Raw genomic sequence first — 24,008 nt, 5'->3', positions numbered from 1 at the left:
GATACAGAGTTCATATTAACCCACACCTGGCCATGACTAATATCTCCTGAATTAACAACAGGCATAGATTAAACTAAATTTACTTGAAGGAAGGGGACTTACTCTCTTGATTTAAAATTATGTTAATGCATTTTCAAGAATAATGTCTGTTCAGTGATATCAACCTAGAGAAATTCACTACTTCTGTAGAGTAAGTGGGAGAACGTATGTATTCTCATATGCCTGTGTGGGTGCTGTTGGTTACCAGTGAACAGGGTGAGCCACTCTAGGCCTATCTTCACCATGTGGAAGGGTTTCTGGGCCTTGTACAGGGTGATGGGCTGAGTGCACTGCTGCTGGACGTACAGCTCCAAATGATCCTGCAGGTTACTGCCAACACCTGAGAGACAACCAAGAGAAGAGAGGGAGACAATGAGTGTTTGCTATGTTTAAAGTGTGGATGTGCTTATCATGAACATAATTACTTAAAAATGAGCAAAAACTCTATAAAATCTGCATTAGTTGAAACATTATTCCTTCTTCAGTTATAAAATCCATTTTCCCCCTCATTTCTGTTGATGAAATTTAGGCTTTTTAAATGCTTAGATGCTCATAAGAGAAAGATCTGTATCTGCAATGCACCTGGTAAGTGTTGGACCACGGGGATGCCAAGCTGTTTCAGGTCATCAGCATTTCCCACGCCAGACAGCATGAGAAGGTGAGGGGAGTTGATGGCACCTCCGCTCAATATCACTTCTTTGTCTGCAAACACCTGGAAAGAGAGACCATAACAACTGATTGGTGAGTCTGTGAATCATAGAAATACCCACCTACAATGAGAAAATACACTCAAAAATGGGATAACTCAATAAATAAAGTAAATGGATGAATTAAAATAATCAGTTAAGAAGGGTCATGTTTTAGTTCATAATTTTGTTAAGTGAATCTTTGACAACATAATTTCCTCTTTTCTATCTTTTAAATTCTGTCCTACTGACCCTTTTCTTTTGTCCTTTCTGTGTGTACTCCACGCCCACAGCACGGTTGCCATCAAACAGGATCTTGGTGGTCAGGCAGTGCACCTCTGTCTTCAGGTTTGGTCGACCCAGGACCGGTCTCAGGTAGGCACTGGCTGTGCTCCACCTCTTCCCTGGACACATTTGGGCAGTGAAATGTAGACAATTCTAAAGGGTTGGATTACAAAAAATCTCTGTCTGTATGTATCTCTTGAACCGTTCATTGGATCAACTCCACACTTGCCAGGTGCATTGCTGGGGAAAAAAGGGAGTGCTGTGTTGAATTTGGTTCAATGTAGACATGCGGCACGATAAATATTAATAAATTTAAACTCTGAATAAAAAAAAGCCATCAGCTCCACTCTGCAGCTGCGGGGCGGGGCCTCTGGGCTCTGCTATTGAATGTCATAATCAGAGCTTTACAACCCTGCCATGAACTCTCTGTGTTTAATGACGTTAAAAGTTAGACTTTCTTGTGGTTTTCCTAACTCATTTTAAAAAAGACAAGAGAAAAAGAGAGAGAGGGCGAGCGAGCTGAGAGCACAAGTGAGTGACAGAGAGACACAGGCTGGAAAGATTTCTCTGAGAGAGAGAAAGCCTGTGAATGACAGAAATACAGCGTTATTGATTGTTTCACAGCGGTTACGTTCTAAAGCACAAATAAACAACCATCAGTCAAACAACAGACAGTCTGTGGAGATAGACGCTCTTTTGGTGCAATTTGGACACATGACACATTTAATATTAATAAGCTTTGAATGAGTGTGAAGTTGTTTGGATAAGCGACACATTTAATAAACTTTTAATAAACAAGTGAACAGCGAGCTGCTGACCTCTGTGTCTGAGTGCAGCGGGGACTGTTTGATACAAACACTGTCACATCACAGCGGGGCGGGGCTTCTGGGTTCTGACTTGCTGAGAGGGACAAAGGTACGAGCCCCCTCAGTTAAACTGCCCTGATGACATCATCAGGATTTAACAGACCTGTCAATCAATGTGGGAGTCATAGCAACCTCAAATTCTGTGGTCTGACAGTGATGGCTGGTATGTGATGTCACTATGACATCACATTCTGTTTTTTCAAGACAAAATGTCATTTAGAATGTGATGTCACTCTTGATGTCACAAAACATCAAAGGACTTTGATGCTGAACATCCAACATCCAGCATTCTAACATTGTTAGAACACCTTCACTGCGTTGTGTTGATACTCATAAACCAGCTCGCCATATACAGAGCACATTAAATACAGTGGTACACAGAAGAAGACAAGAACGAAGACATGTTTGAAATGAAAGAAATGTTTCAGCGTAAACAGACCATTCCTAAGGAGTTTGAAGGCGACAAGGCCCCCCTCCTTGACAACAACACACAGGGACAAAGAAGTCTCCTCTTCAAGTTCTGCAAGGTTCGTGGAGAGACTGAAGCCATGGACCAGCAGAACAGGGTCTTGGCTCACCAAATAGATGAGCTCCACCTCAGGCTTGCAAATAGCCGAGATGTAGAAGAGAAATATAAAGAGCTGAAAGCTAAGAGAAAAGCAGCAACTGAATTAAACAAAAAGCTTCAGAAAAAGGCTCAAGAGCTGCACATAAAACTTCAGAGTCAAATAGCCCTGGAGGAAAAATGCAAGTCTGAAGAAGACGAGAGACAAAAGATGGTCCAAAAGAATCGAATTCTCGAGCAAGAAATTGTTGGAATTCACAGGAGATTTCAGGACCGAGAAACATTGGAGGAGGAATACAAGGCAATAAAAACGGAGTGCAAAAGCCTGAGCCAGCAGAACGACATCCTGCAACAGAGGGTTCAGGACCTCCTTCAAAAAATCTACACGTACGATCAGTTGCAAGAGAAATATAAAACAAAACAAGAACAACACAAAGTCCTAAGCAAACGCCGTGCCAACCTGCAGCAAGAAGTTCAGCAGTTGACTGACAAACTGAAAGACGAAGGCCAAATGAGGGCTCAGTATCATATGCTGAAAAACCAACATCATGCTAATATGGCTGACTGTCGTTACCTCGAGGGCAAAATCCAGGACATGACAGCAGATTACGAAAGCGTAAAACCTTGGCTGGACAAGTTTTACACTATGAGAACGACTTGCCATAAGAGGGAGGGCCTCCTGCGCGAGTACCACACTCTTCTCAACAGGCTCAGTTCCATGGTGTCAGGACACATCTCAGCCAGCAATTATGAAGCCATTATGAGCTCAGGAAGTCCTTAATTCAAGGCCAACAAAAAGGATTCAAAGCTGTCAAAGTGGATAAAGAGGCAACATGTCAACAAAGCTGCAAGAGACAAACAGAAACAAACAGACTAACAATTGAAGAACTGTACCACAAAACAAAAAAATTAGTATATAAGGAACATCGATGGTGTTTAAGAACACATTGAAGGGGTGAACCAGGGGTCCCAGTACTCGGCCAGAGATGAGTCTTGACTGACCAGAGGGGTACTGGGGCCAACAAGTGTGCTGGAAGTGCGGCTGCACTGAACTAAACATCTGATTGAGCTGATGAGAGGTGCATCGGGGCTGCATTGCAACTTTACTAAAAGAAAGTCAAGCTTCTTTCTTTCTTATAGTGAAGCTGCCAACAAATAAGATCCCTGCCTCGTCCCTCCTGCATTTTTATGGGTTCATTATGGGTTTTCTCCCATATATATCTCATTTACAATGTTCTCTGCTAAAGCTTTTGATTCATCACCCGAACAAAAAAAAAATAAAAAAAATCTGCAAACAAAACAAACTGCAATGTCTTCCACTTCACATATGTCGTTGATAGAAACAATAAAGAGTTTAGGCCCCAAAACCAACCCTTGTGTGACTCCACATTCAATTTTCATACACAGATGTATTACCAGCAAACTGTATATATTGTCGTCTGTTATCTAAATAGCTGCTTAACCAGCTTGGACAATGTGGATTTACGAGACACTAACTAACTAACTCACATTACATTACAAACAAAAAACGTTTGTTTGTAATGTAATGTTTGCTATAATCATTCATCCAGAAAAATTAATCAGAGATTAAGGACATTTTACTAAATAGTGTTGCCCTTAAATCATAATATAAAACTATAATAAAACATCAAATGGACTTAGTTCTCAGTCTCACCTAAATCACATAGCAAACAAAGTCTTTTCTCTTCAGGCAGTAAACCTGCCTGTTTCTATAGAAAATGGTAATGTATCTGAACGCCGCTATGCACACAGAGATCTTTGACTTTTGGATGAATTCTGCTTCACATAAGGCACTGTAGTTATTTTTCATCAGACAGTATGAATATGTTCTATATGTTCTATAATTTAAAAATTAAAAAATATATAAATACTGCACTGAAGTTGCAGGAGTTCTCAACGGTTATTTGTTAATCATCAACATTTCCAGTAGTTATAATAGTTCTTTGTTCGTCTTCTCTCTATATAAATCTAGGCATCTTTGTCTGTCTGTATGTATGTAACTTTTTCCTTCGCATATCTTGAGAACCGTTCATCTGATCTACTTCATACCTGGTGGATGGATTGCTGGGGACCACCTGGTCGGAGGTGGAATTACACTCGTAGTAATGAGAACTACCATAGAGAATGAATTGAAAAACTTTAGAGAGATGAGGTCTATTCCCGTTCTTCACACAAGGAAACTTTGCATGTATGTTCAAGAGATATTGTAGGACGTCTCAGACATGTTTTGAATGGGCAATACAGTTCTTCCAATCAATTTCAGCAAAATTGTAGTCTCCAGATATTCTGTGTGTAAAGCATTTAGGGAGCATCGGTAAATCGTAGTGTCTACCGATAGTCTGCAAGAGAGGCATTTAGGGGACAGGCACTCTCTAGGTATTGAGAAATCGGCCCGTTCCTAACAGGCACGTTTTGAATGGGCACTGCACTAGTACCTTTATAAATGGTCATGTCCATCCAGCCCAGTCCTTCCTGTTGGTATCCGTTCATGTCATCAGTGAAGGGGTATCCTGCCTGCTGCCCCGCCTCAATAAAAGCCTTATGGAGGGGGTGGCTGGTCTTCCCTCGGGACACATGAAGAGGTCCGCTGCCTCCCCGGTACCTACAGTAAACACATTGAACGTTTCACAAAGATGAGAGCAGTTCCATTTTCAGTATGGGAATAATGTACAGGTATTCAATGACCAATATTATAAAGATATGAATCATTTTGTTTTCAGCAGTGCTACGTTTCTGAAAAGAACTGTTCAAGTAGTTGTTCAGATAACTTTCATGTGAGCATGTGTAAATAGTTATATCAAAGTCCTCACAGAGACAGCCTCAAAAACATCCCAAGTTGTCCTCAGCTGCTCCCTGCATGTGTTTTGTAAAGCAACCTTCTACTTTATATCTAAAATCTTTCAGATAAAAACAGTTTCCAAAGCTATAAATATGAATATTTAACACATAAATATATAATAATGTAAAAATGTCCTCACCTCCAACACACTGCTGTCTATTCAATGCTAACATATGCCAAAAGAATTATGCAATTATTTTATATTTATTGTCTTTCTGATGAAATGCAGACATTTGCACTACCTCCACAATACCCACACTGCTGACAGCCAACAGACTTGGCACTGACCACATGTTGAGTGTATGTCTTGCGGCTTAGTTTAAACACAAACAAAGTGACAAAATTTGGTGCTGTATTATTCAGTAGAAGCATCACATTAATCAGCTACTGCATAATTAGCTTTCCATGGAGGCATGACATGATAAAAGTTCTATTAAAGTCTCTGATAACTTAAACACATTCAAACCTTCAATTTAAATGTGTGTAATGTACATAACAAAATCTGATGTCTGTCTTTCACAATGACACACACGTTTCACTTCTGCCTGTGATAGACTTCCCAGAATGTTATATTTGTTCCTAAACCACAAAAGGCTTTATCATCCTTTTTTAACGAGAATATGCAATCTCCAAGTCTCAAGTGTTTCCCTGCATGTTTTGCTGACATTAGATTTTTGACGCACTTCATTTAGACTGTGATGCCCATATGACCAGGTGATGACGCTTTTGGTCACTACACATTTGCATGTAACATTTGCGACATTTTCCAATCACCCAGGATGCATTTTGAAGTCTAATGAGCCTGTGGAGGCTTCCTTTTAAACTTGGTCCATATGCATATTAAAATTATTTTATATTACATAGTTTATACACAGTAGGATCCAAAAGTCTAGAAAAAGTCTTTTCCATTCAAGTGAATGGGAAAATAGTCTCAGACTTTTGGGCCCTACTGTATATTATATATTTGCACGTAAGTCAAAGTTACTCCAAGAGCCTTTGAATAAAAAAAACGCTCTCCAGATATTTTTGTTAGGTACCTGTCTTCTCCCAGCTCATGACACTGAGCTTTCTTGAAATAAGGCAGACAGTGTTCGTAATCCCAGCCCTCTGCCCCTTCTCTCTGCCAGCGGTTGTAATCTTCGGCATGCCCGCGGATGTACACCATGGCATTGAGTGAAGAGGACCCACCCCAGACACGCCCCCTTGGCCAGTACATCACCCGGTTGTCCATATGGGCCTGAGGTAAAGTGTGGTAGTACCAGTTATACCTGAGGAGAAATACAAAGAAATACAGCATGTCATCAAAATGGAAAAGATAACTGTCAGCTTATTGGTTTTGGACAACAACATTATAATATGTTGTTATATTGGGACTGATATCAGAAGTCCACCTTTTATTTATTGTGGCTTTAATAGTCTAAAATAACTTCTGTTAATATTTGACTTTTTGTGCATTTATAGAAACTGTAATAATTCCTCTTCTCTAATGACGGAGCTGATGGCCAGAAAGACTACTCAAACTAACTTGAGTACAACTGTATGATTTGCATTTTGCATTTCACAGGAAGGCTTTTGAGGATGTATTTTTTGGTAAAATGTCAAATCAAAGTGTCACAGAGGTCATGTGTGTTTGCACATACGTGAAAACAGTGTAGTAATAATAATTGACAGCCACTAAAACAAATAACAGTTTTATACATCTGCACCTTAACATTTCAAGATCAGTGAAAGACAAGTGAAATATCCGAACTACTTTACTTTTCATCACAGAGGTTGTAGGTCAATGCAGCTGGCATGTGTATCTTCCATGAGAGTCGTGTGCTGCCAAGCAACATGTCTTTAGGCCCTGCCTCCAGCAGCAGCACAGACTCATGGTCATCCTCTGTAAGGCGGTTAGCTAGGACGCAGCCCGCTGACCCCGCTCCAACAATGATATAACTGTATGACGGCGTTTTCTGATTGGCTGCAGGTGACATTGAAGAGTTCCAGTGAGCAGCTGTGGCACTGAAGCATCTGTAATGGTTGGAGGAGGAAGAGCAGGAAACGGAAGGGCCCATGTGTCTCGTCCTTGGGACAAACTGACATTCTGGCAAACAGGTAAACAGGCACCTGCTGTCTCTCATAAATCTCCCTCGAGTCCCGGTCACAACTTGTCGGGCTCCAGTTTGGCCTAACATGGCCAAAGACAACATCCTGGTTCTGGGAGGGTTCTTTTCATTCACTGGTCAGCTGTCACTGAGAACAAGAACAACACATGTTAAAGGACACACTGAAAGGGGGAAGCTGGAACTGGCACTAGTATGGTGCTGGATGAAATTTCCATGTCCAAAATTAACACTCATTTGTGTACTGTCCTGCTAAATATGCAAATTGTGGTTCCAGAGCCTTAAATAGACTTTTGTTTGTCATTTTGGATCCCTTGCATCATACTCATTACTTGTGCCTCACCTTGTCCTTGTCAAAGTCAGTTTTAAAATTACTGGCATTTAAATTAACAACTAAACCAAATGTCTGACCTGGGGCCTTGTTTTTCATGGCTCATTCACTACAGTAAAGGAGAAATCTTTGTGTTTTGATCTGCCTGATATCTAGGCCTAATGGTTACATTTGATTTGGGCCAACAAGGAGAGTGTTTGTCAGTAAGAATGTAACATTCTTTTCTGTTGCAGCCTCACTTTGTGAGTCACCCTGATAAGATCCTAAAATCATGCCTAGCCAACTTCACTAATTTATACTAATTTTGTTCAGAGGAAGGACAGAAAAAAAGCTTGTGTCTGCATCTGTGCGTGTGTGAGAGAGAATATACGAGAGTTTTTATGTCCTTTCCGTGTAAAAGGCTACAGAGAAAAGGCTGCAATAAACTGTTTTGACAATAGTTTATTTGTGGAGTATTCAGTATCGCGTTTACTCCAGGGGAAAGGTGTAACAGTTACAGTCTTCCTATTCAAGCCGGGCAGGCATATCTAGGTCAGCTACTCACAGCAGTTTATTGTCCAACTGAACTCAGCAAACAGCCTGATATGTCATTAAGTAATTTAACTTCTTATAAAGCGAGACACCACAAAATTCAAGAGTGGGAAACATCAAGGTGTCTCCCAACTTTTTACAAGCAATGAACTCAAATGTATCTTTTAGGGCTGGTTTGCATTGATGAAAGTCCAATTTCGCAACCGCTAGCTTAACGCTATCAGTAACGTTATAACAGCCTGAGTCAATAAGTCTGCTCCATTGCCTAACCGAGTTGACTACACTTTAAGACAGATGTATGCCTGATTCAAACACGTTTTAGCCACTACAAACGATTTAAAGGATGTTTAAAAGTGTGTTTATAACCTTTACAGTGGTTCGGCTGATGGTGACAGCGATGTTGAAACTTCTTTCGGGACGTGTTTGTCCGCTACGTTTGTTTAGTTTTACTGTTTATCCGAAGCTCGCAGCACAACATGGACATCACTAACCGTTAACCTACTTCACAAACATAATTTACGTTTAATATAAAACAACGTGGTACCGGAGGCGTGTAACGGTAATGTCAACACAGAGAGACATGAGGAGTTAAAATAATAAATGAAATAAGCGGACCTTACCGTGCCCGATCTAGTTTGACCAGAGGTGACGTCACGGTGTGGGCGTCACCTCGTAAAGACGTAAAGTTATATTTTAACGGACCAAACCCAGTGAGTCGTTACAACGGAGTCATCACTTGACACACAGCAGGTGGGATGCTACATGGACTAGTCAGGGCTGAAGTTTGGTAGGGACCGGGGTTGTAAAATTGTACCTGTCCCTCAGACGTGTGTTCTGTGTTTTTAGGCAGCCAGGTCTTCATGATGTGGAGGGTCTCACTTATATTCTTTCTTTACGTGGCGGCTCAGGTGACATCGCAGGAAACTGTAAGTTCCCAGCTTTCAGCGAATGAGACATCAATGATTTCAGTTAAAAGTAACAGTGACTTAAATTATCTTTTTTGGGGGGGGTGGGTTTCTTTGCAGAAAGTGGAGTGTCGTGAATCGCTCGGTATGTTGTGATATTTTATTCATACTTTGGAGTAGAACTATGACCTTTAATGTCAATATGTTAGTTTAAAAATCTGAAGGCACCATTTGAGCAATTATAGGTTTTGACCCAACTAGGTGTTTGTTGGCCAATATTTTGTTTGATTTAGTTTTTACGTAGGATTTTGATCATAATTGGACACTAAAACTTCCTATGAGGTTGTTACAGGGCTGGTAGCTCTTTCAGACAGGATGACACAAAGTCAGTGGCTTACATATAAGCCACCAAAGTGTGTCAAAAATAGACAAAAAAAAATATGAAGAAAGAAATTAATATGAAATAAAATTTTTTTTATTCTTTTTATGAAGGCCATGGTTAAATAATATATTTTTTTTTAAAATGTGTGACTGAAATTGAACAACATCAGTAGCCACACTGGTTTTCAACACATTTTTCAACTTCATTATGCTGATTTCCAGATTAATGCGGATATTATGCAAAAATATAAATATAAATAATCATTTAATAACGATTTTTACATGTTTTGATGGTCACAGAAATTACAGAACACTTACTTAATATGCTCTTTCTCTCTTACTCAAAAAAGAAGTTTTATGTTGCTTCAACCACCTTTAAGCCTTGTGGCACTTGTGTCAGGTGTAACATGGAACTGAATATTGAGGCATTTACTCTCAATGGCTTCTTCTTGATCTCCTGTAGGATGTACTGGTGGATTGTACCTCATTTGAACATCGCTTTGGACAAAAGCATCTGCCAAATTTATAATGTAAATGTAGCCTACATTTCTGAATTAACAGAGGACATCTGGTTAAATAACATAGACACCATCAATGCATGCATTAAGCAACACTGTTATCTCTTGTTCCAGATTTTCCTCCCAGCAATGACAACTCTCCATCTTTGCTGGCGGATTTGAAAGCCGAGCTGGTGCCAATGGGAAGTAAATATATGATTAACGTAAGCTGGGCAATCAACATTGATGGTAGGAGACAGCACTTATATAGTTATATTTTTTTCCACATGGAAATTTATGAAACCACTTGATTTGTTGGATTTAAGACAGTATCTTATTGATTATCACTGATAATCTGCTACAAACAACATAAGTTCTTACACCTACAGTCAGTGTTTATCCAGTGAATGTCATTGTAGCGACTACTGGCAACAATGTAAAAGTCGCTGAGAGGCTGAGGTTGGGCCTTGTTTGCCGTTTGTCTGACACACTACCAAAAAGGTTCACTGAGATCAAAAAATAAGTTTAATAACTTTTATTAATGAAAAGGATCAACTTATTATAACGTGCACAATATATACTCAAAATAATCACAGCGATCAGGTGTAAAACAGCGGTCAACAAAAAATACGACGACCCACTCACCCTCTGTCTCTTTCTTACCAGTCGGCATGCAGGTGAACAGGTGCTTATATTAACTATAGGATATCACCGCCCATATCCATGTGACCTGATTATCAATCACTGTGATCATGCAATAATAAATAAACCAAAATAATCCAAAATATAAAACAAAAAATTACTACTTTGCAATTCATTCAAACATGAAAATTAATCCATTCATGGCTCCTACACGCCAGCCCCTAATTATTAGGTTATAACATAATAATTACTCACATTACAAATGTTAATAGGAGGCATGAAGCAATTAAAAGCTCAATAATCAAAGTCCATAAATTTACTTTACATTTTCGATCTTCTTTCTTCCTCCCGATCCTGTACATGAGTCATAAGTCAGTAAGACCAGAGGTTACTAGCACATAGTCTTATCAGAGTGATCTTTACCATCACTATGTCTGTCAGTCAAAAATCAGAGTCAAAATGGAGGTCAAAGTGTCACAATGTGCATCAGCCACTCCTTATCCAGCTTCGGCCTCCTGTAGTAGACAGACTTTGGTTATTGGTCGGTCCAGGCAGCTGCTCTTTGTTTTGATGCGCACCTGACGCACAAAACCTCTCCTGTCTGGAAAGGTTTGTAGGACTCCTCCCATGACCCAGGAGTTACGAGGTGCAGTGTTATCCACTATAAGCACTATATCTCTAGGGATGAAGTTGCGCTTCACTCCTGACCACCTCTGACGCTCCTGCAGTTGAGGTAAGTATTGTTTAACCCATCTTTTCCAGAACAAGTCAGACATGTACTGGACCTGCTTCCATCGCCTATGAGCATACATGTCTGTCCCCTGGAAGACTCCTGGTGGCAAAGATGGTAAGGTCTTCAAAAGTAACAGGAGATTTGGTGTCAATGCCTCCAGGTCATTAGGATCTGTGGATGCTTTAGTAATTGGACGGCCATTGATGATGGCTTCCACTTCACAGAGAACTGTGTGAAGGCCGTCTTCGTCCAAGTTTTGCACTTTCAAAGTGGAATTGAGGACTTTCCTCACTGATCTAATTAACCTCTCCCAAGATCCTCCATGATGTGAGCCAGCCGGGGGGTTAAAAGTCCATTTTATTCCTTTCTGAAGAAGAACACCATTAATCTGCAACTGATTCCACTGCTCAATAGCTGTTCTCAATTCACGCTCTGCTCCAATGAAGTTTGTCCCATTATCAGAGCGCAATTCCTGAACTTGACCACGTTTCGCTATAAAGCGTCTGAGTGCATTAATGAAAGAGTCTGTGTCCACTTCAATGTGGATTGCGTGTATGGCCAGGCAGGTAAAAATGACTCCATACCTCTTCACTACACTCCTTCTGCTCCTCACCTCGAAAAGTCCGAAATGGTCTACTCCAGCACCAGTAAAAGGAGGTTCATCTGGATTAATTCTTTCATAAAGGTAAGTCTGCCATCTGCTGGGACACTGGCTGAGCATTCAACTGTCGACAGATAATACACTTTGACAGAACTCTCCTTATGGCTGTACTGGCACCAGTGATCCAATATCTCTCACGCAGTTTGGATAACATGTGGTTACGACCACCATGTCCCACCTCTTGATGAATGTGCCTCAGAAGACTGGCTGATATATGTAAATCCTTAGCCAGTATTATGGGATGTTTAGTTTCTGCTGGCATAGATGACCTGCTGAGCCGACCACCAACTCTCAGAACACCATCCTCCATCAGTGGGCAGAGTGTGTAGATGTGACTGTGCCCCTTCACACTTTTGCCCTTTTTCAGCCTGGAGAATTCCTCTGGAAACCTCTTCCTTTGACGAAGCTTGATGATCTCCAGTTCAGCCTTCTCAAGCTCCCCCACTGATAGACAACTTGAAACTGTCTTTCTCTTAAAAGTTTCCATGTCCTTCTCCAATGAACGTCTTTGTTGGTCCGTATCCAAGTCAGACTGTGCAAGAGCCATGCTCAATTGTCTCCTCTTCTGACAAACAGACAAGAGCCAAGTCTTAAATCTCAAGATCCAAGCAACAGACTTTCTCAGATGGGTCCAAGAGTCAAAGTAATGGATCATGCGAGTCACTGCATCAACCTCCTCTCTGACCTGTACAGCATTCACTGCAACAGCTTTCTTAACCTCAGGGTCATCTGATGGAAGTTGAAGAGCATCGTCAGGAGAGACAGGCCACTCACTCTCAGGTTGAAGGAGAAAATGAGGCCCTGACACCCACGTTGCATTCTTGAGAAATGTATCTACTTTCACACCCCTGGAGGCAACATCGGCTGGATTGCTTGCAGTTTCAACATACCTCCATTGAGAAGGGTGTGAGGCCTTGCGAATTTCTGAGACTCGGTTGGCAACAAAGACTCTGAATCTGGAAGTCTCATTTCTGATGTACTTGAGCACAGAAGCACTGTCCGTCCAAAACACAGAATCCCGAAGATGCTTGTGCAACTCTTTCCTCCACAAGACATCAATGCGACTTGCCATGGTGGCAGCAATAAGCTCTAGTCGGGGGATGGTAACAGACTTCAGTGGAGCTACCCTAGCCTTCCCCATAACAAAGGCACTGTGTACTTGAGAGTGTCCATTTCATGACAACAGGTAAGTCACTACTCCATAGCCTTCTTCACTTGCATCACAGAAATGATGCAGCTGTGCTGTAGTAACTTCTCCAAAGTCCAGTGGTTTCAGACATCTCATGATGTTACATTTCTCCAAATGACAAAGTTCATCCAGCCAACTTGTCCAGTCCTGTGCAACCGACTCAGGTATGACATCATCCCAGCCAAGTGCTCTCCTGCACAGATTCCTTAAGATCTTCTTCGCTGACAGGACGACAGGACTCAAGATACCAAGAGGGTCATAGATGGAGCTAACTGTTGAGAGAATCCCTCTCCTGGTGAGGGGTCTGTCCTTGATCACAATCTTGAACTTAAAAGTATCAGACTGGATACACCATTCCACCCCAAGTGCTCTCTCTACTGGTAGCACATACTGGTCCATGTCCAACCTTTTCATATCATTAGCTCTGTGGCTCTCAGGTATCACAGACAGAACATCACGCCTTTGTGAGCTGGAATCCACCTTTAGCACAGATGGAGACGAGGTCATGATAAAGTGACACTGCTTCCTCCACCGAAGCCACTGACACAAGACAGTCATCTACATAGAAACAATGTAGGTCCTTATCCACCACTTCCTGGTTGAACTGTTCTTTGTTGTCCTCTGCACATTTTCTGAGGGCAAAATTGGTGCAGCTGGGAGACGACGTCGCGCCAAAGAGATGCACCATCATCCTGAAGTCGATGAGATCTTGATTTAAATCCCCATCAGGCCACCAGAGGAACCTCAGCAAATCAACATCTTCCACTGGCACTCTTACTTGGTGAAACATGGATTCAACATCTGCCATGATCACCACTGATTCTTTCCTGAATCTGGTCACCACTCCTATCAGTGAACTTGTAAGATCTGGTCCCTGTAGGAGCTGAGCATTAAGTGATGTTCCCTGGAAACGCGCTCCACAGTCAAAGACAACTCTGGTCTTTCCTTTTGTAGGATGGTAGATGCCATGGTGCGGGATATACCAGACCTTGCCATCACTATGTTCCACATCCTCTTCAGGCACCCTTTCAGCATAACCTTTGGCAACAAGGTCATTCATGATGGCCATATAATCAGCATGAAATGAGGAATCCTTCTGAAGCCTCTTGTTCAGGTGTAAGGCACGCTGCTCAATGATTTTCTTATTATTTTGCATGCTAACGTCCCTTTTCCTCAGAGGTAAGTTGATCTGATAGTGGCCATTCACTTGCTTTGCTGAGTTTGTGACCAGTTCCATAAACTTTTGATCGTCTCTTGACATGCCAATTTGTTCATCCATGCTGCATTCAGGGAAATCTGCCTTAAATTGCTGCTGCCAAAGTTCGTCCAAACACACAACTGACACTCTGTTCACTTGTAACTCTGGCTGCTCACAGTCCATTGCATCTCCACTGTCTCCTTTCAGTGGTCCATTCACAGTCCAACCCAGCATCGTCCTTATTGCGTAGGGTCCATTATTAACACTGCGTATGACTTGCAATGGTTCCAAGGCCTTAGAAACATTTGTCCCTATCAACAGCTCAATCCCTGCCTCAATCTCAGGCAAATTGACATGTTTTAAATGAGGCCATCTCTGAAGATCACTCTGTCTCGGAATGTTCCCCTTGTGAACAGGCATGCACACCTGCGTGTAAGCCTTGGGCAGTTCACAGAAGTGCTCCTCATTCAAGCCAGCTACCTCCAGGCCCTCCTGATGTGACTGCTCACAACTTTCTCTTGGCCCATTGTCTGTAAAAGAATATGTACCTTCTTCCCTGTAAGGTCAAGCTTGTGCATCAGAGACTCTGTACAGAATACTGCTGTACTGCCTTGGTCCAAGAAAGCATAGGTGGTGACAATCTTGCTCCCCTTTCTGGATTTAACTTGCACTGGAACTATGGGAAGTTTACAATCATGATCACCAGCCGCAGTAAGACCACCTGACACCAGAGTGCTGTCCACTGACACCTCTGCTTTCCTCTCAGCTAGGTCAGATTCCTTTTCCTTTGGAGGAATGTGAAGTATGGTTGGATGTTTAAGACCACATTTTGCACAGGAAATCCGTTTTCTGCAATCTTTGCTGATGTGTCCGATACACAAACAGCCAAAACAGACACCATTGTCCTTCAAGAAGCCAATCTTCTCTTTATGTGCTCTTTTCCCCAACTGAGGACACAAATCCAATGTGTGACCTCCTCCACAGCAAAGACATGTCTTCCTTTCAGTTTGAACATGTTCCTTCCCTTTGGTTCCAGGTTGAGTTTTGTTTCCCACAGGGGCTACGGTGGTAGCAAAACTAGTTCCTTTAATTCCAGAACGAGATTGTGGATTGTGCTTGCTTACACCTTTGTTTGTTGTCAGCGATGGAGCATCCTGTATGTTTCCAAACACTGGGTCAGTTAAGATTCTCACTTGTCTCTCAATGAAATTAGTGATGTCAATGAATGTAGCTCTCTGGCTACGCCTTTCTTGCAGTTCACAGGCTACAGTTCTCCACTTGTCCCTAAATTTGTAAGGCAATTTCCTTATAACAGCCAGCATATTGGCAGGCATGTCTAGCTCATGCAAGTATTGCACCTCTTCCATGGCATTACAGCAGCCTCTGAGGAAAAAGCTGTAATCTTGAAGAGCTTTTATATCTTCAGTTTTGATCGGAGGCTATGACAGAGCCCTTTCCATGTATGCAGATGCAACCTTCTGCTCATTTCCAAACTGGTCCTGTAATAAAGCCTTAGCCTTAACATATCCCCTCTCTGGATCAATGTGCTGGCAGCTTCTAACAAGCTCTTTTGGATGACCCTTAGTGTGCTGCTCCAGGAAATAGAGTCGGTCACTGTGGCTCACAGTGTTCCTTTCCACACCATCCTCAAAAGCCTTCATGAATGCATGATATTTGAATGGATCACCATCAAAAGGTTGGTATATCTTGCTTGGGCAAAGATGAAAGACATTGCTGCTGTATCAACAGTGTAGTGATTTCATTTTGCTTCCTCATAATGCCAAGCATGTTGTTTTGGTCTTCATTTTCTGGACCCATATTTGCATATGACACATTTCCATATTGCATTTGTGTAGTTGCTTGAGCATCATGATACACTGAATGTTGCAGGTGTTCATGGCACCCTACAGACATAGGCTTCAAATGAAAGAACTGAGATGGATTTTTCTCCTCAGGCCTTGCTCCTGTATCCAGGTGGTCACATGTGACTTCCTTTTGTGACATTTGTGGAATAAATGGATTTGCCTTAGCACTGAGGGTTTGTGTTTTTCCTTGTCTTTTTTCCAAATAAGAATTCATTCCATCTGATTGCTTTGTTATAGAGGTTTTCCCACTTAGGATGCTCTGAGATCTGAACACATTTAGCTTAGCCATGTGTGTAGCAATTTCCTCATCCAGTTGAAGCTGCTCCTTCCTTTTACGTAGTCGTTCCTCCTCTTCTTCCAGTTCGTGTTTGTCCTTCAATAATTTTTGTCTTATCTTTAAAGCTGCCAAGTCCGCCTCAGCTTTAAGACGTACAGATGAAATACTAGAAGCAGCAGACTTTCTTCCTGTTGCAGAGTTTTGTGATCTGGACACTCTGCTTCCCACATTTGACACACTGTCACTTGGCTTTACATTATCTTGTATATCATCTGTCATGATTATGGATGCAGCCTGCATTATTACTTGAGGTTCATCGGCTATTTGAAGAAAAGACACATCTTCATTGATTCCAACAGGATCAGATTGAACACAACTGTCATTGTGGAGCAGTTCCTCTGGTTCACTCAACCACTGTTCAACATGCCCTTTAAATGTGTTGCTGTATTTCACAATGCTGGAAAACCATTCATTTTGTTTCCTCTGTTCATCCTCTGGGAGTAAAGGAATCAACATATTATGTGACATGTTGGCATTTTCACAAAGTTTAATTAAACTCTCTAAAAGGGGTTGTACATGAGAGACATTTTCCCTTTTTTTCATGAATGATTTCAATTGTGGTATGAGCCCTTTAATTTTATTTTCAGTCAGTTTGCGTTCCCGTTGAAGCTTTTCAATTTTATTCACCAACGCCTTTGCAGTGAGTTGAGCTTTTCTTTTCCCACACTCCATTTGAGAACTTGCAACACCAGCATTTATTTGACTAATTTTTCCTCTTGAGTTCCTTTTCGATGTCTTTTCCAATACATTATTTGTGCATTTAAGGACACATCCACAGACCGAAAGGCAATTCATCCAGCAAACATTTCAACATCAACAGCGCAGCGGCAACTTCAAAGAGACCAAGCAGAGATTCCTTATTTTTGCACCACGGAGATAATTCAGCACCGGGAATCCATACAATCAGGTTAATGCCAACACTCCGGGTGAGCCACCTCTCAACCGGTAATCAATCAGTCAGTCGTCCCCAGCGGACACACAGCAGTGAATATGCAAGCCGCATTCCTTCCATTAATACACAGCTTAATGCGTACAAACACCGGTAAGCCTACCTGGCTTCTGTGGTTGGCTTTGACTGCGGCTCCTGAAGTTGTAATAGTTGACAGCCGGTGCCTTCTTCAGTCATTTACCCCCGACGATCGCTTTGTTTAATCCCCTTCCAATCGATCCTTGAGCCCATGCGCCATCCGGTGATGTTTATTTTAATGCCGTTTTTTGTTGACAAAAATGTAGCGACTACTGGCAACAATGTAAAAGTCGCTGAGAGGCTGAGGTTGGGCCTTGTTTGCCGTTTGTCTGACACGCAACCAAAAAGATTCACCGAGATCAAAAAATAAGTTTAATAACTTTTATTAATGAAAAGGTTCAACTTATTATAACGTGCACAAAATATACTCAAAATAATCACAGCGATCAGGTGTAAACAGCGGTCAACAAAAAATACGACGACCCACTCACCCTCTGTCTCTTTCTTACCAGTCGGCATGCAGGTGAACAGGTGCTTATATTAACTATAGGATATCACCGCCCGTATCCATGTGACCTGATTATCAATCACTGTGATCGTGCAATAATAAATAAACCAAAATAACCCAAAATATAAAACAAAAAATTACAACTTTGCAATTCATTCAAACTTGAAAATTAATCCATTCATGGCTCCTACAGTCATGGTAATACCATAACATGGTATCCTTGATGTATTATACTCTGAGGTTGTTGTTCTCTATGGTCAAGTTGGTAACCTCAGTGCATGAACTGGTAATGATGTCCCTCAGTTATTTAATGTCTGTTTGGTAAAAGAATTTCTTAGTTCTGTTTCCTCAGTAAATATGGTGTCAAGACTAGAGCTGCAATGATTAGTTGATTGATCAATTAGCAGCCAACTATTAAATAAATGCCAACTATTTTGATAATTAATTGTTTTGAGTCATCTTTTAAGAAAAAATGTCAAAATTCTCTGATTCTAGCTTCTCAAATGTGAATATTTTCTGTATCTTTAGTCTTCTATGACAGTAAAGTGAAGATCTTTGGATTGTGGACAAAACAAGACATTTGAAGACGTCAAACTGGGCTTTGGGAAACAGTGATCTACATTTTTCAACATTTTTAGGACCAAAAAACTGATCGTGAAAATAGTCCTTAGTTGCAGCGCTAGTCAAGACTGTCAAACTTGCTTAACATTTCTAGAGGTTTCAGATTCTCTTCAGTGAACTTCAAGGTGGTTTACTGCAAATAGTGAAAATTCCCCAAAATGGATGTAATGAAATAACTTAATAATGGAAATCATTCAAAATTGATAATTACATGCTCTGCCACAGATTTCTTAAGAGCATGTCAAAGATGAAAGTCAGCCGACACACTTTCTCCTCAATTTTATATCACTGGGCATGGAAATTTTTCACTGAAACCCAGAATAATTAAAGGCTTTTATGTATGAGGCAAAAGCCACATAATGCTAGAGAAAAACTAAGGTGTTCAAATTGATGTTCAACAAAAGATGTTGAACTTTTAAAAGAATTAATAAAATATGGATAAACAAGCCTTCACTGCAGTTTACATATATGAAGTTGAGGACACTACTGAAGGCCAGCTGATAAACTGATAATGTGAACTCTGATACAAACCCTGTCATTTTCTGTCTCCCTGCAGCTAGTATCGAATATCTGATAGGCACTCGTATCACAGGTAGCGTATCAGCGTACTTCTGTGAATACAACCCACCTTTGGCCGAGACAAACCTCACTGGCTCAAAGCAGGTAACATACAGCCACATGATTATATTCATAATCCATACATATTAATTGTTGTTTTGATACATTTTATCATTATGGGATGTTGAATAGGAATGAAAATACATTTTAGTCTGTTTAAGCAGTGATTGTCCGCACAACGTGTGTTTTAAATGATAGACTTACGAAAGGACTGTGAAGGTGAAAAGATCAAATGCTCTCTAATTACATATTTTTATTGTCATCTTTTCAAATCTAGAAATGGTTTCATCATTTAGTAAGCGGATTCACTGGCCTCAACGCGATCGGCGCTGCCAATCTCCCTTTGCCACCACATGGGAGTGGTCCGTCTTACAAATATACCGATATTGAAATACCTGATACACCACAACGTAAGTTCATTTTTTAATTCACTACTTTATTGATACCCAGCAAAGAAGCATCAAAAAGTAAAGACAGCAAGAATAAACAAACAAAAAAAGCAAAAAATGTTTGGATTTATTACATTTCCATTTGAGTATTTTTGGTTACTTTGTTAACACTGTCAGGCATGAAACTTAGTGCAAGTCAAAAGTATTTAGTTAGCGACATTGCACTCAAACTATGTTGTTTTGATAGTACAGAATAATGAATTGAGTACATTTTACAGGCTTATCATCAAACATGATGGGTATAAAATATGTAAAAGACATAAATATGTTTTGTAATCTCAGTCATGGTTACTCTGTTGTTTCCATACAGGCAGCATGAACTGAAAAGTTTTCAAATGTTTCAGCCTTAGTGTCTGTTTTCTCAGCAGGTATGACACACCAAACCCCAAGTTCTACTCAAGTTACTACAGGTGAGCAATCTCATGTCTTGTGCAAGTGTGTATGTGTGTATATAAATCATTATTCATAACAAAGATGTTGTTGTTATTCTATCTAACAATACTTTTTAAATATTTCACTCCAGTTAAGATCACTACTGAGATTCCTACTTCAGGTGAGACTTCACAATTACTGAAAGTACAGTTGAAAGTTTTTTCTCTTTTTCTTTAACCAAAACAGATAAATTTATTTTATATATATATATATATATATATATATATATATATATATATATATATATATATATATATATATATATAAAAATATATATATATATATATAATATATATAATATATATATATATATATATATATATATATATATATTTTTAATTTCATGGTGGTTTGTGTTTCCGTCTATGTAGATAGAGAAGTTTTTCCATACAGTCAATAAAATTGCTCCATTCACATCACCGTGAATTCATAAACTGATGGTCACACTGAGCCTGACAGCAACCTGCAACACAAGAGCCACAGTTTCTGAACAACACACATTAGTTTTCCTGCTAAAGCCTCCTTCTTATCAAACTTACAAACATGAACACACATCTTGTCCCGCACCTCAGCTCGTTGAACGAACCACCAAACAAACATTCACTGAGGAAAAGTCAGTTAAGACAGACTAACGTCAGTTTGCAGGCTAGATAGTTAAGTAGCTGCTCAGCTGCTGCACATTAAACACCTTATAAATGTAGCTGAAAATGACGATGCTGGTGTGGTCCTTACTCTTCATGAGAACAACACACTGTCTGCCCATGGCTTGTAAGTTTGTTTACTGCTGAATGTCAGCCTGCTAGCTCCAGTCAGTCAAGACATAGACACCAAACACCCCTCCAGTTGCTTAGAGGAATGAGGGCATTTCTAATATTTCCCCAAAGATCTTTTTTTCTTCCCTTAAATAATAAAAAAATGATTGACATTAAAATTAAAAAAACATCTTTGCATAAAGATACAACTAAATTGATTCCAGTTGGACTTCAATGCACCGTCAGTACATACAGTGAATCAGTTGAATCTCAATATAATTACATGATGTAAAATAAGGAATGTGTTTTGTGTGTAAGTGTATGTTTTTCCTTGCAGAACCAAAAACACCATTCACCAGCATAGTGGTGGCAGCCATTTTTGGAGGACTGGCCGGTTTGATGATCCTGACTACTTGCATCATTTTCTGTAAATAGACTTTTAAACACTTTTAAAACATACATTTATAAGGAAGATGACTTTGGCACCAACATTTCAGATGATAAATGAGAACTTATTCTCAGCAACATGGTTTACTTCAATGCAAAATCTGATCTAGAATGTATTATACCAATGCCACATTAGCAAAAATGTTCCCTTGTAACAGATGTATGGGCTCATCTGCCAATCTTGTACACATACTTTGTATATGTCATCAATTACTTACAAAAACTTTTACAGCAATCTTTCTGTCAGATTGCAAAGACCTTAGCTTTAACTACCCTACTGGCAAGAGGTCTTATTGTTATCTTGAAATGGAAACATGCTTCACATCCTAAATTTGAAGGTTTGATTAAAGACTCATATGTATCAGTGTTTTCCATATTAAATGTAAAATGTTTGACACTGCTACCCTGTGCTGAGGTTACCTTACCACTCTTTTCCAGTGTTTTGTAACTCCCAAGATAAAAGCTGTGGAACAAACTCCGCCACATCATTGAGTTTCGAAAGGTTGTCTACATGTCCCATGGTTCCTGTCTCTGTCCTCGTGGTCTACCCTGCTGAGAATGTGGCCTTCCAGCGGGCTGTGGTAGCCTTGGCAGAGTTCCTGCAGTGGCACAGCGGCTGCAGTGTGGCTATCGACATGTGGCAGCAGGGGAGGATCGCAGAGCTGGGGCCGATGCGCTGGCTGGCAGAACAGGTCAAGGCTGCAGAGAGAGTGCTCATCGTCTGCCCGCAGGTAGAGACTGTAAAGTTGTCTCATTTTTTATAATTAATTTTTTTACTGTCTGACTAGAAGTGATTTTAGTGATGATTGTTTTTATTGTATTGTATGATGTAACCCAAAACTTTAACTTTAACAAAAGTAAAGTGGGAAAAAAATGGAGTACATGCCACTGAACATCAAAAGGAGATGACCTCTGAGCTCTCATGTATGGATATGTATATACCAGGAGTTCACCTGGTATATGCCTGGGAAATCCTTGACATTTTGTAATTATGTGTAATTTATTGTCTCTCCTCTCCTCTCCTCTCCTCTCCTCTCCTCTCCTCTCCTCTCCTCTCCTCTCCTCTCCTCTCCTCTCCTCTCTCAGCCCTCTTCACAGCCCAGCCACTCTCCTCCCAGTCACAGCTCCCCAGAACCCACCATCCCAGCTGCAGCTCATGACCTTTACCCCCTGATTCTCAACATGGTGGCAAGTCATGCGAAGAGTGCCATAGAGCTGGCTCGGTTCTGGGTGGTGCAGCTGGGTGAGCAGAAGGACAAGAGGCCCAGTAACCTGCCGCTGGAACTGGGGTCCTGCAAGAGTTTTTGTTTGATGAAGGACTTGAACAAGCTCTGTGAGAGTCTTTATACTCAGAGGCAGGATGACAAGAAGAAGACATCAGATCTGATCTTAAGACCACGGATTTCCTACAGTGAGAAGAGTACAGTGAAGTTAAGAGAAACTGTAGAAAAGCTAAGCGGACATCAACCAAGCATTCACGGAGAGGCAGAACCATTGAAATCTGTGATCACCTCTGGTTGAACGTGTGTAATGAAAATGTTTAGACTGATATAGTTTAAAGGGTCAATGAATTAGTCAAAGAAAAGTGATTTCATTATGCTGTTTTCTAAAATGTATTTTTTATTCTATTTTTTTTACTGACATAGACCTGTTTATTTTGAATAGCAAAACACTGAGTTGAATACTGCAAGGTGGATACTCAGTATTTCATCTCTGGTATGTAGCACCACCTACTAGTCTATTTATCCATTTTGTTACAACACCAAAGTTGCCTATTCTCGTTGAGGAGGAAGGTGTGGAAACCTGCCACTGACATGCTCTGTTAGCGTTTCATCTGTCGTCATGATCATGTAGAAATTGTAAGCTGCTTCAAGGTGGATGAACACCAGCACAACAAAGTCTGTTACTTAATAGATGTAAGAAATAATTCATTTACTGTATTTGATTGTTATGATGATTTAATCTGTAAGCTTTAATTAAAGAAACCAGAATACATTTTCTAATTAGCTACCAACTAAAGCTAAAGGCTAGATGTTATATTTATTACATTATATCATCAAATCCCTCAGGATTTTTTGTTTATTTTATAACTTGTGAAATATTAATGGAATTTTTTTTACTACTCTTTGGAAAATGTACCTAGCTAACTTTTTTAATCCAGACTCAGTTTATAAAGTTGAATGGTGGCTCAGTGGTTTGCACTGTTGCCTCAAAGCAAGAGGACTCTGAGCGCAAACCCAACCTGACCAACTGCAAAGTAGTTTGCATGGTCTCCGGTTTCTGTCCACAGTTGGAAGCTATAAATTGCTTGTAAATGTGAACATGTTTTTTCATGTCTATGCTATCCCTGTGATATACCGGGCAGATTTTCAGGGTATACCTTGTTTCTTACTGCTGGATGTTGGTATAGGTTCATGCGCCCTGCAACCTTGAAAAGAACTGGTTATAAAAAAACTGATGGTTTATATTGTCCTTCGAATTGTGTCATCAAGTAGTATTTGAATGCATTGAGAAACATTAATTAAAATATAAGCATTA

General features: G+C 40.4%; 3 protein-coding genes across 9 annotated transcripts in view; 1 reads left to right on the top strand and 2 right to left on the bottom strand.

Annotated features, from left to right (window-relative positions):
* Positions 1 to 8,967, bottom strand: part of chdh (choline dehydrogenase) — a 17,752-nt gene extending 8,785 nt beyond the window's left edge. The window contains exons 1-7 of one of the 3 annotated variants that reach the window (XM_042408777.1): positions 8,889 to 8,967; positions 7,060 to 7,536; positions 6,339 to 6,569; positions 4,898 to 5,064; positions 978 to 1,129; positions 622 to 751; positions 245 to 379 (exon numbers count right to left, since the gene is read on the bottom strand). In XM_042408777.1, the coding sequence (XP_042264711.1) occupies positions 245 to 379; positions 622 to 751; positions 978 to 1,129; positions 4,898 to 5,064; positions 6,339 to 6,569; positions 7,060 to 7,493 (1,249 nt within the window). In that variant the 5' untranslated portion in view covers positions 7,494 to 7,536; positions 8,889 to 8,967. The other 2 variants (XM_042408779.1, XM_042408778.1) reach the window with 2 other exon arrangements.
* On the top strand, positions 8,942 to 24,008 carry LOC121895541 (interleukin-17 receptor B). Of its 5 annotated transcripts, none has more exons than XM_042408783.1 (11): positions 8,942 to 9,018; positions 9,115 to 9,194; positions 9,294 to 9,318; positions 10,187 to 10,300; positions 19,329 to 19,435; positions 19,668 to 19,800; positions 20,208 to 20,249; positions 20,363 to 20,392; positions 21,361 to 21,450; positions 21,909 to 22,201; positions 22,557 to 24,008. In XM_042408783.1, the coding sequence occupies exons 2-11, from the start codon at positions 9,129 to 9,131 to the stop codon at positions 22,989 to 22,991; spliced, it is 1,335 nt and encodes a 444-aa protein (XP_042264717.1). In that variant the 5' UTR covers positions 8,942 to 9,018; positions 9,115 to 9,128; the 3' UTR covers positions 22,992 to 24,008. The 5 variants fall into 5 exon arrangements, with proteins under 5 accessions (XP_042264717.1, XP_042264715.1, XP_042264716.1 ...); XM_042408781.1 differs by having other exon boundaries at positions 20,205 to 20,249; XM_042408782.1 differs by having other exon boundaries at positions 8,959 to 9,018; positions 9,094 to 9,194; positions 20,205 to 20,249.
* Positions 10,307 to 15,338, bottom strand: LOC121895540. Its single transcript, XM_042408780.1, has 2 exons — positions 14,110 to 15,338; positions 10,307 to 13,043 (listed from the first exon to the last, which is right to left on the bottom strand). The coding sequence occupies exons 1-2, from the start codon at positions 14,892 to 14,894 to the stop codon at positions 12,104 to 12,106; spliced, it is 1,725 nt and encodes a 574-aa protein (XP_042264714.1). The 5' UTR covers positions 14,895 to 15,338; the 3' UTR covers positions 10,307 to 12,103.

The sequence above is a fragment of the Thunnus maccoyii genome, chromosome 4 (genome assembly GCF_910596095.1).
Source record: "Thunnus maccoyii chromosome 4, fThuMac1.1, whole genome shotgun sequence".
Lineage (NCBI taxonomy): Eukaryota > Metazoa > Chordata > Actinopteri > Scombriformes > Scombridae > Thunnus > Thunnus maccoyii.
Note: the sequence above shows the minus strand (reverse complement) of the source record. Positions and strands in the feature narration are given on the sequence as shown.